General features: G+C 43.6%; 1 protein-coding gene across 1 annotated transcript in view; it reads right to left on the bottom strand.

Annotated features, from left to right (window-relative positions):
- Window positions 1-12,399, bottom strand: part of LOC127570259 (serpin B6-like) — a 46,725-nt gene that overhangs the window by 14,602 nt on the left and 19,724 nt on the right. Inside the window, exons 3-4 of the mRNA XM_052015607.1 lie at window positions 5,281-5,446; window positions 3,079-3,216 (exon numbers count right to left, since the gene is read on the bottom strand). Coding sequence (XP_051871567.1) covers window positions 3,079-3,216; window positions 5,281-5,439 — 297 coding nt within the window. The 5' untranslated portion in view covers window positions 5,440-5,446. The remainder of the gene's footprint in view (window positions 1-3,078; window positions 3,217-5,280; window positions 5,447-12,399) is intronic.

Here is a 12,399-nt window from a genome sequence, read left to right as displayed (position 1 = left end):
CCGCCATCTTGGGCCTCGTCGCTCCGACGCCGCGCGTCCCAACTGCCGAGCCGGTTCGCCCGACTAGACGGTGAGTCGCCACAAGATCAACTATAAGAAGCTGGTGGGATCAAAAACCCAGCCTGTTATTGGGTCTTCAGTACTAACCAAAGGTTTAAAAATGATTTGATGGAAGTTATGTGATAAACACACAAACACATAACACCCTTCTATCCAACAGAAACCAAACTAAATAAATTCTAGCATTTATGTTTGTGGATACATGACTGGATACTTCTAGTCACATTCAGCTAAAATAAAGTGCATTTCATATGAGTGGCTCCTAGTGATCTGGACTGTTAACCTGGTGTAGCCCACACAAAAAGTGGAGAACCACTGATTTAGGCACTTTATGTGGAGCCAAAATACTCCAGATGCAAAATACTCCAGATCCAAACATTTAAAATCGCTGTAAGAACTTTTGATGTCAGACAGCAGTTTTGGATCGAGACAACGGGGTTAACAGCCCAGAATTAGTGGATGCAGTGATGATAACACTGTTGGCATTCACTGCTCACTGTTACTACATAATGAAACCAACAACAGCTTTGCAGATCAACACAGAAATCCTGAATGAAAAACAAGTAAAACTGCAGATGCTGGAATCTGAAACAAAAATAGAAAATGTAGGAAGAACTCAGCCAGTTGAGCAGCATCTCCGTAGAAACCAGTCACAAAGTTGCTGCCTTAAATCTGCGCCCCTTCATAAGCCATGGTTGTTGGCACCCTTCTCCAGCATGACCCAGGGAAATCAGGTCATTGACGGAAACAAAGGTATTTACAAATGTTTGGTATTCTCACTGAAAATCTCTTTCTTTGTTACACAAGATGCAATACTTCATTTGAAATGTGTTTCTACTGTTTAACAAACAGACCTTAAGAGAATAACAACCCAGATTTATGTATTTGGATTGTAATGTCCTCAAATATATCAAAATATAAAAATATTTTAAACATAAGTAGGAGTAGACCATCTGGCCCATTGAGCCTGCTCCGCCATTCAATAAGATCATGGCTGATCTGGCCAAGGACTCAGATCCACCTACCTGCCTTTTCCCCATAACCCTTAATTCCCCTATTATGCAAAAATCTCTCTGACTCTGTCTTAAATATATTTAATGAGGTAACCTCTACTGCTTCGCTGGGCAGAGAATTCCACAAATTCACTACCCTCTGGGAAAAGCAGTTTCTCCTCATCTCTGTCCTAAATCTATTCCCCTGAATCTTGAGACTATGTCCCCTAGTTCTAGTCTCACTCACCAGTGAAAACAACTTTCCTGCCTCTATCTTATCTACCCATTTCATAATTTTATATGTTTCTATAAGGTCCCCTCTCATTCTTCTGAATTCCAGCAAGTATAGTCCCAGGTGACACAATCTCTCCTCATAGGCTAACCCCCTCATCTCCAGAATCAACCTGGTGGACCTCCTCTGTATCGCCTCCAAAGCCAGTATATCTTTTCCCAAGTAAGGAGACTAGAACTGTACGCAGTACTTCAGGTGCGGCCTCACCAGTACCCTGTACAATTGCAGCATAACCTCCTTGCTCTTAAATTCAGTCCCTCGAGCAATGAAGACCAACATTCCATTTGCCTTCTTGATAACCTGTTGCACCTGCAAACCAACCTTTTGTGATCCATGCACAAGCACTCCTAAGTCCCTCTGCACAACAGCATGCTGCAATCTTTCACCATTTAAATAATAATCTGATCTTCTATTTTTCCTTCCAAAGTGGATGACCTCACATACACCAGCTATTATTAAAAGATTATTAAAGCTATTATTTTTTTAAATGTTTTATCTTCAACTACTGTAAAATTATCAATGTTCCATAACATCTTTTGCACCCTAAATTGTTTAAAATATCCAATCTGCTGTCTAAGAATGTTTTAGTATGAGTGGTTTAGCATCCATGATGGCATCATGGCGCTGGATTCTGGGGAACCATGAACTGACAGTAGTGGGTAACTTTTTGAGGGCAGCAGCAAGCCTTGTTACTTCACTGCTTGATGTGTTCTGATGAAAGGATTGGCTCCACCGGCCACTCTCAGGAGATAACCGTTACAGTAAAACACCAATAGTCCAACACTCTTGGGACCTTGGTGTCAGACCAGCTACAAACAAGTTGAAATATAGAAGCACTCTGGACCCCTGCTCTGGCTGCACACCTGGCCTTCACTCCCAGTAATACATGGCCTATGTCATGAGTATGCAAATCCCTTGATAACGAGAACTTAGTGTTTAAGTGAGTGAGCCACATGAGCCCAGTGGGGTTTCCAAACAATCAGATACCAGATTATCAGAGTTTTACTGTATATGTTTGCCTCTTCTGTTCCAAACTGATGTTGCCCTTATTCCATGAGAGGTGACCTGAATGATTTAAGGAGTATACTATGAAACTTGTTGATGAAAACTTTGGATCAGGATTTATTATAGCTTTTAATTTCAGTTTGTCCCAGATACATGAATATAAAATAAGAGCAGGTGGAGTTGGCTGGCACAAAGTAGGCTTCAGTTCCTGCACTGGAATTTTGTGACATTCTGTTGATCAAAGTATCCCACTAGCCTTAGACTCATCAGCAGCAGAATGCAGAGAAAGTAGTTCTCTCCCCACTGCTCAACCGGAAGCATTTCTTTCGCAGTTAAGGAAAGTTTCCGCTTACTTTCTGAAGCTTGTTCCTTTCCAGAAACGGCAGAAATGTATTCCTCCTAGCAACACAGTTGCCAACCAACTGGGTTGTGGAGTGACTGGCATATTAGCAGCAGCAGTGTCCATGAGCTGAATACCGGCAAAGGCAGACAAGCCTGTGTAGGCAGGGAGCAGCAGATTTAATTATCTGGGCTGTTCTCTGAAACAAACTTCTGAAAACCATGAGGACTTGAACTTGTAAGCACCCTGCCTGTTTATGAGCTACTAAAGTGGCCTCCTGTAGATAAAGTAACAGAATAAACTCTTCCCTCCCTACCACCACTCCCCTTCCAATAATAGAACTGAACACATTTGCCTTTCTTGTTCAGCAATGTTTGATTGCCCCTTACTGAGTGAAAGTTGAAACTTCTTTCTCCATAGAGACCATTTGCTGTCTTCAGAAGATGAGAAGGGCTGGGTTTATTCACATTGCACTGGAGTTGCTGGAATCCACAATGGGGTTGTTCCTCAGCTCCAAGATGCAGCACCTACGGATGTGAACAGATATAACATTCACTCCTAAGACATTAGAACGTCATAAATTCAGGCATTTCAGAAGCATTACTTTTTATATTTTAATGCTTAGCAGGGTGAGGGATTGTGGATTCAAATATGTTTTCACTGTGTGGTGAGTGTCAAGTCAAATCAAGTTTATTGTCATGTGCGCAAGTACAGTGAAGTACAGATACAATGATAAACTTGCTTGTAGCAGCATCATAGGCACAAAGAAAAACAACACAGAACATAAATCGTACGTAAATTATACAAGAGAGTGAAGAAAAAGACTGCAAAAACAAGACATTAGTGCAAAAAATACAATCAGAAACAAGTCCATGGTAGAGCAAGAGGTGATCTATAGTGTTTAAACTTTAAACTTTATTTATACAGCACGGTAACAGGCCCTTCCGGCCCAATGAGTCCGCGTTGCCCATTTAAAACCACATTAACCTACCCATACATCTTTGGAATGTGGGAGGAAACCGGAGCACCCGGAGGAAACCCACACAGACACGGGGAGAATGTACAAACTCCTTACAGACAGCATCAGGAATTGAACCTGATCGCTGGCGCTGTAATAGTGTCACGCTAACTGCTACGCTACCGTGCCGTCCTTTCCATTGCTGAGGTAGGGTTAGGGTTGTGCAGGTTGGTTCAAGAACCTGATGGTTGTAGGAAAGTCATTATGCCTGAACCTGGTGGTGTGGGACTTTAGGCTTCTGTACATCTTCCCTGACATTGAGCACTGATCCAACTTCCACTTATTGATCACCTTTCAAGATAATTCATGTGGTGATGGTGGTGATGGGGTCTACTAACAAAAGAACAGGAAAAGAAAAATATCAGGGCAAGTGACCAAGTGTTTAGTCTGAGTTAAGTTTTAAGGAGCCTCCAAGGAGGAACTGGAGGTGGGCTGGGGGTGGGGGGTGGGGGGATAGGTTGCTGTTTAAGACAGGAATTCTACATTAGCGCTTTAGTAGCTGAGAAATACTGCCATCCATGGTAGAGGTATCAGAAACAAAAAAGCATAGATTTAAGGGGAGAGGAAGGAGCTTTGAAGGGGGATCTGAGGGGTAAAGTATTTTTATTACACAGAGAGTGATTGACATCTGGACCACTGCCAGAGATGAAGGAGGAATCAAATACAATCACATTTCAGAAGCATTTAGACAGACACTTGAATAGGGAAGGCATTGCATAATACAGTCCTAATATGGTCAAATGGGATTAATGTAGATGGGCAAAAAGGTTGGCATGGACATGGTGGGCTGAAGGATTCATTTCTGTGCTGCATGACTCTGGTATCAATGGTGGAGCTAATGGGATCTGTAGCTGGGAACAGAGGAATGGTCCCTTTACTTTGTTTGCCAATGCACGTTGGTCCAAAGCTTAGAGAGCAGCACCACTTTAACACAGTGATGGCTCAGTATTTAAAAACTGGTTTAAACGTTCTAGTGCTAAACCTAATGGTAGAAGCCTTGTTCTGTGCTGAATGAACTTTCATGCAGAATATAATATAAATCTAGGGCAGGGATGATTAGGAACGTATTTGGACGGATTCTTATGCTGTCCATTCACCGCCATATTCTGGACAATTGCGTCCTCTACCAAAATGCACTATATGACTCATGAAGAACAGCTTTTAGGATAGGGTCCCAAAAGACTTCCTGAGTGGGTCAGTGTTTTCAGAAGAGGTGATAAAGGAGAAAATAAGAGAGAGGAAGAACAGCAATATATATGGCACCATTACTGGGTCTCTAAACAATCCATCTGACATGCTCAATAAATGCTGGTCTTACATGTGATACCCAGAACAAACAAAACAATTGCATTTATCGGCAAAAGAGTTTTGCTCAACTGTTGAATAAAAAGCCATGTTTGGGAGTTACAGATAGAAAATACATAGTCTGGTAAGGTGCATGAAAGAGTAAAGTAGATGTGAAATTATAAAGAAATTCCTGGAGACAAATACTGAGCTACTGGAGCAATTGGATTAGTGAGCTCACCTGCCCATTACATTCCTGTACAATTATACCAACCTAACGTTCACTTACCTTGGCCATCTGAATAGCGGTGCTGCCTCGAGCACCAAGGTAGACCATTAACAGAGCCATTGATATACTTAATGGAGAAAAGAAAATGTTCTCTGTTCCGTTTTCTGCACTGAGCTGCCTCAGGAGGTCGAGGGCAAATTTAGTGTTAGCATTAGTCATCGCTGTTCTAGAAAGCAAAAGGAAAACACAAGTTGAACATGGAGTGCTCCTATAGTAATCCCAGTTCCAACTAAAACATTGGAAAAATTTTAACTCACTGCGAAACTTTTTGGAAGCAGCTTTCAGTTTGCCATGGGCCACGTGTACAGGTCTCTCACCTGTTCATGGACTCCCACTGCATTTCCCTCATCACCACCGCCCCCCCCCCCCCCATCTCCCACCTCTCTATATAATGTCCAAATAAATCAGGAGAGCTGCATAAATTGCAAGGAAGTGGAGAAAGAATGAGGTTGGGAGATGCATTGCATTGCTTTTGGCTGGATGGACAAAATGCCCTCCTCCTGTACTACAGTGTTCAGATTTTGCAACAGACGGACCATCAGCGCTACCAGGAAACCAGAGTTGAAAATTAAATTTCTTTGCAACCACTTAAAAATGATTCACATGAAATCTGCTGTCCTAACCCAGTTCAGCCTATATGGGACTCCGGTCTCTCCAGTTGACTCTTAAATGTTCTCTAAAACGGCCTGGTGAGCCACTCAGTTCAGATCAATGAAGGAGGAGCCTTGTCAGAGATACCTAGATCCTGAAAAAAATGAATAATTAAATAATGGTTGGGATATTAGGAATCATTAAGTGGTGTTACGGACTCAGTGAAAGTCCCTTTAAGGTATAGAGTGTGTGTGTATGTGTGTGTGGGGCGTGCTTACGTCAATAGAAGGTAAAGGACGTAATGACGTTGTTGAAGAAGTTAGAAGAAGGAGAGAGAGAGAGAGAAGGGAGAGAGACACCAGCCTGCTAGTTTTCTCTATCGATGGATGAGAAACAATAACTGTGTCTGCCACTGAAATCCATGTATGGAAGTTGGAAGTAATCCGGTGGAGTTCACTTTGTTGCTGACCTGTAGAAGGAAACAGGTATTTCTGTGTGTGGACGACCACGATTCGGATGCTTTTCGGGGTGAGGAAGTCACTACCGAGTAAACACTGAAGTGTCGCTGGGGTTCCATCGTGGAACATTTGGATTTCGTATTTACTCTCTCTCTGTTTTTCGACATCTACGTCTTATCTTCTGACAACGGTGGTTGTTGAAGAAGCCCTTGCTCACGTTTCACCTTATGGCTTGCGGAACTGAACTTTAAGAACCATGGCTTGCGGAACTGAACTTTAAGAACCATTTGGAGTTTTGGACTTTGCCACACACACACACGAAGAGTTTAGTTTTGGGGTTAACGTTCGAGGTTTAACATTTTTGAATTCTAACCTACTAACATTTTTATTTTTATTTTACGTATTATCATAAGTAGTGATTAATAAAATAGTTTTTAACTCTGAATCATGCTCAGTGTGTTTCTTTTGTTGCTGGTTCGTGACAGTGGAAAGAAAGGTTGTGTGAATATTTGGAACTCTACAGTTTTGAGGAATCGGATGAAAAATGTCTTGCTCTAATTAATTCAGGTAGAAACTAGACCTCATTGTCTCTATTTCTCAACAATAACACCAGGGTTACAAGAGTCACTTTCAGGAATTAACATCCTATGCCCAAAGGAAGCCCAAAAATCAGCTGATCTAAAATTGAGCTTAAGGGACTTTTCCCTAAAATGGGAGCTGCACACAGGATTCCCACCCAGTGGCTGGCAACCACCACCAGTAAAATTTGAATGGACCAGGAAGCTCTGAAATAAAAATGAAAAAAAATACTCAACAGACCAGGCAGCAGCTGTGGGGGTAGAAACAGACCCAACACTTCAGGTTATCAGATGTTCTCTCCCAAACTCCATTATATACCAGTCAACCAACAACCTGCCCTCCTTGCACATTCTGCTGGCACTACTCCTATTGCTCCCGCCTTCCCGGAGAAAGGAACAAGGAATGAGACTGGTGGATTGCTCTACTGGGGATGGCATAGACCCACTGAGCTGAATGGCCTCTTTCTGTGCTGTAAAAAGCAAGTATAATTCTTAAAGACACTGTCAGTCCGAAATTAATTTCTGAAACCAACAGGCTGCTGAGGTGTTGCCACATGCAACAGGAGTTCAACAGTTAACACTAATGAGGCTTGGGGTCCTACCTCTGACCATTCTCAACCTGGTCAAACACAAGTGCTGGGTGTTATGCATGTATGGAGCAAGAACAATAACCGGCAGTAGAATAAACGTTTTTACTGGGTCACGTTAACCAAAGTAAAGGAACTTACAGTTGTAGATCATCAAGAAGGCCAATAGAGACAAAAAGTGCGTGAGTCCCCTAAGTCATGCCAAAAGTAAAGTTCCTCACGTAGGAGAGCGTCATCACTCTGCGGAGGGATCGACCGGCAGGCGCGCACATGCCGCGTTCTTGCAATTGATCCGCTGAGCGATTAACCGACAGACGCGCATAGGCGTGCACATGCGCCGTGTTCTCTGTATGGTTCATCCTTCCCCCCATAGCAGGGGAATTAAATAAGTTAGGTGAACATAGAAAAACGAAGAAATGATTTTTCCGCCGCTATCCTGCCTGGTATCGGCCCTCCAGCCGATACACCCTCGAGGACCGCCGCAGCGGGGCGGCTTCTCTCTTGGTGTCTTCCTGACTAGCCGATGCCAAGGTCGGTGGGCTGTGAAGGTCCTTCCCTCTTGATGAAGCGTCTGTTGGTTCATCTGGTTGAACAGTTGCTTCGTCAGCAGGGGATGCTTCTGTGGCTTTGCCAGGTCCTCCGTCGGTTCGCCAGCGTACATGATCCAAATCTGGCAGTTCAAGTTCTGCAACTTGACTATTACATTGCCGGATGATGGCCGGTTGCCAGTTTTCTTCGTGCGCGAGTTGAGTGTAGACTTTGTCATCGGCACCAAACGTTTGCAGCCTGGTATGGGTATCATGGTTTTGTTTCATGGCCTCTTGTTTGCTGCAAGTTCATTCCTGGACGGCTGGCAGCAGGAGTTCGAATCTGGTGTGTAAAGGAGCTTGAACATTAATTCGGCAGGGGATGCACCCATTAGTTCATTTGGGGTGATTCAGTAATGGAAAAGGAAACGGCTTAATTTTGTCATCAAGTCACCCTGTGTTTCCTTTTCCATTGTCAGGTGCCTAATACCATTCTTCTCTACAAACTCCTTAAATTCTGCAATCGTGAAAGCTGGGTCATTGTCAGATACGATAATTTCCGGAATACCAAATGTAGCAAAGACAGACCATAGTTTAGTTTTAGTAGTTGTTGAGGAACACAATGTACAAGTAGGTAACGCCTCTATCCACTTCGAATGGGCATCCACAATAACCAGAAACATATGTCCCCAGAACGGTCCAAAATAATCGACACGAATGTGCTTCCACAGGGAATCAAGTCAGGCCCATGGTTTGAGGGGGGCCTTTGGTGATGCTTTTTGCATCTTCTGACAAATAAGGCAGACGCGCACCATATTCTCAATATCAGTGTCAATTTTCAGCCACCACACATAGCTTCTCACAAGTGCCTTCATTCTGACCACCCCAGGGTGAGCGTCATGGAGATCACGGAGTATGTGCTTGGAGCCTTGAGGGGGAATCACTACTCGACTGCCCCATAATATGCAGCCATCCTGTAGGTTCAGTTCATGTTGGTGATTTGTAAATGGTTGAAATTCGGGTGAAGGGCTGGTGGGCCAACTAACCTGTAGTGCTCTTTTTACCTGTGATCGGAGTGGATCACAGGCTGTCCACTTCCTAATGAGGCGACTTTTGATTGGTGTTTCATCTAGGCTTTGTGACAGGTGAACAACCTCGAATGGAGAGGTGCCAGATACTGTGCCCTCAACAACTAGTAATCTGCTCAAGGCGTCGGCAAAAACACTTTTGTTTCCAGGGGTATACTTAAAAGTATAATACATCAAAGTATCTCTGCCCGAGGTCTCCCAAGTGCATGTGAAGCAGCTGGAGTTTCGTTGCTTCCTCCAGTGCCACTGGTGTTAAAATTGGCAGAAGTTTGATGTAGTCCTAGAAGATTTTCTTCCATTGTAGCCAGGTTTCCGGTGTTGATTTTGCCATAGTTGTGGCCCAAAATAGATTGGGTGCTTGAAGTAGACAGGCTATTCTTGCTTTGATCCTCATCGCCAATTGTTACGTGTGCACAGAACAAGAACAACAATGGGCAGTAGAATAAGCAATTTTACTGAGTCATGTTAACCAAAGTAAAGAAACTAAGCAACTTACAGTTGTAGATCATCGAGAAGGCCGACAGAGACAAAAAGCATGTGAGTTCCCAAGGTCCCGCACCAAAAGTAACATTCCTCGTGTAGGAGTGCGTCATCACTCTGCAGAATGATCGACTGGCATGCGCGTGCATGCATACATGCCACATTCTTGCAATTGATCCACTAAGCAATCAACCTACAGGCGCATGTATGCGCATTTGCTGCACGGTTCAGTGGGCACATTTCTTTCTTTGTACCCGAAGTCGGCACAGATCACTGCTCCCTAAAATCTTCATTTCAACATGGCTTGGGGGGTTGCAAGAGGAGGAAGAAAGAGCTGGTGAGTGAAAACACTCAGAAAGAGAGCAGCAGTGAATAATCAAGGACGACAGGGAAGACCAAGGCTAAGGATATTGAATGTCCTCTGTGGATCTGAGCGTAGAAGGTATGAAGCCTGAGATGGTTGTTGGAAGAGAGAGTCTCCACCATATTGACCTAAGTTCTGAGGTAGTAATGATAATGATCTTCCTGGTGGAGAAGCAAGAGACTGCAGATGCTGAAATCTAGCGCAACAAACAAAAAGCTGGAGGAATTCACCAGGTCAGGCAGCATCTATGGAGGGAAATGGACAGTTGACATCCAGGTCGTGACCCTTCATCTCAACTGGTCTCAACCCAAAATGTCAACTGTCCATTTCCCTCCACAAATGTTGCCTAACCCGTTGGGTTCCTCCAGCTTCTTGTTTGATGATCCCATTGGTGTTGGTCTGTACAACTAACACTATAAGTACGGTTGACCACTGAAATTCTGATGTTGCTGCTGGTCTGCTTCTCTTCATAGACTACACTGTTTGCAGTTTCTCCAGTGCTGACATCACTGAACCTGATCAGAATTCAAGTGTTTTGCAAACAGGCTTCACTAAAAATATCCAGTAACACCATAACAAAATGGGGTTTTCATAACTTTCTAGCCATAATTGCTGTTTACCAAGCTTTAAGCCACTAAAATTCTGTGTATACCATAATTTCCATGCACAAAATGTTCTAAAGCTTGTGATTTTAAAATATGTTTTATTCTAGAAACTTTATATCAACTTTAAATTATATTCTTTATTTAGAACCCTGCTTTAAAAAAAGTAATTTGAAAGTCCTTCAGTATGTGAGAATTCTTTGATGCGATTAACTCTGTAGGCAGTTCAATGTCATCACAGTAACTGGGTGTTACAAATTCTTTTGAACTAATACCTGACACAATGAGGAAGCTCTTATGCCTCATAAATTACCAAATCCTTGTGGGAAGCTTTTTTTATATATATTCATTCCAGGGATGTGAGCTTCTCAGGCTGAGCCAGCTTTTAATTGCCCATCCCTAATTGCCCATCCCTAATTGCCCTTGAGAAGGTGGTGGAGAGCTGCCTTCTTGAACCGCTGCAGTCCTTGAAGTGTGGGTATGCCCATAATGCTGTTAGGGACAGAGTTCCAGGATTTTGACCCAGCAACTCTGAAGGAACAGTGATACATTTCCAAGTCAGAATAGTGTGTGGCTTGGAGGGCAACTTCCAGGTCGTGATGTTCCCATGGTTTTGCTGCCCTTGTCCTTCTAGATGGTAGAGGTCATAGGTATGGCCTCTACCATCTAGAAGGACAAGGCCAGGGTCCATGTTTTGGGCCATTGTCTACATATGCCAGCTTCACAACTTAGCTACAATGAGGGATGTTGGAAGGGCAATGGTGGCGCAGCAGCTGCCTCAAAGCTCAAGTCCAATCTTGACCTCTGATGCTGAGGGTGTGGCACTTGCACATTGGTTCCCCCCAGGTGCTCTGGTTACCTCCCACGTCCCAATGATATGGGAGCAGATTACTTGCCTGCTGTGATTTGCCCCAGTGTGGGTGGATGGCAAGAGATTTGTAGGGAGTTGATGGGCCTGTGTGACAGAGAATAGATTACAGGGAAATAGGCCACAATATTAAATATTAACAATTAACTCAAAATTAACTCGAGAAGTTCCCTTTTAGGGCAATGGCCTCTGGAAATCATTACGGGAGAGGAAAGCTGCTGTTACTGGGGACTTGGTGAAGGTTAATAGTTGCTACTGAAGCTCCCAACGTTATCATTCTTGTTGCTGGAATATGGTGACTGCGTGTGAGCAGGAGGTGGGTGGAATTTCACATAAGTTTTTTTATGGGGTTGTGCTGTCAACAGGGGCTGGAGTTTACCAGCCAGCGTTCAAACATCCCTCCTGATTACTATCCTAAGGGCTAACGTTAACCACTCTCTGTAAAAAGGACAGTGAGGAGAATCAGATTGCTGTAGCAGCTAGATGACATAATAGTTCAGTTATTACAACTTAACTCCTGCACTTCAGCTCAGTACTGAGGTTGTGTCGTTAGATGGGGTTGGGCTGGGGTGGGGAATACCAGCAAGTCTACCAACCACACAAAAGAGGAATTGGCTTCAAAGGAAGCACATTGGAACTGCCCCTGAATTGTGCCTGAAATGTAGTGGCCATTCTGAAGCCCAAGATTCCTTCAGTACAGTGACAGCAAATTAACTCCCACAGCAACACACAAAACACTGGAGGAACACAGCAGGTCAGGCAGCATCTATGAGTCCAGATGAAGGGTCTTCACCTGAAACGTTGACTGTGACTGTCCATTTCCCTCCACAGATGCTGCCCTGACCTGCTGAGTTCCTCCAGCATCTGCAGTCTCATGTGTCTACTAATTCCCACAGCAAATGCCCAGTTGCAGAACCACTTCTCATTATTGTCTGTACAGACATAGAAACTAATATAGAATTAGGAGCAGAAACAG

This window comes from Pristis pectinata, chromosome 5 (assembly GCF_009764475.1).
Source record: "Pristis pectinata isolate sPriPec2 chromosome 5, sPriPec2.1.pri, whole genome shotgun sequence".
NCBI lineage: Eukaryota > Metazoa > Chordata > Chondrichthyes > Rhinopristiformes > Pristidae > Pristis > Pristis pectinata.
This window is presented reverse-complemented; position numbering and strand designations above follow the sequence as displayed.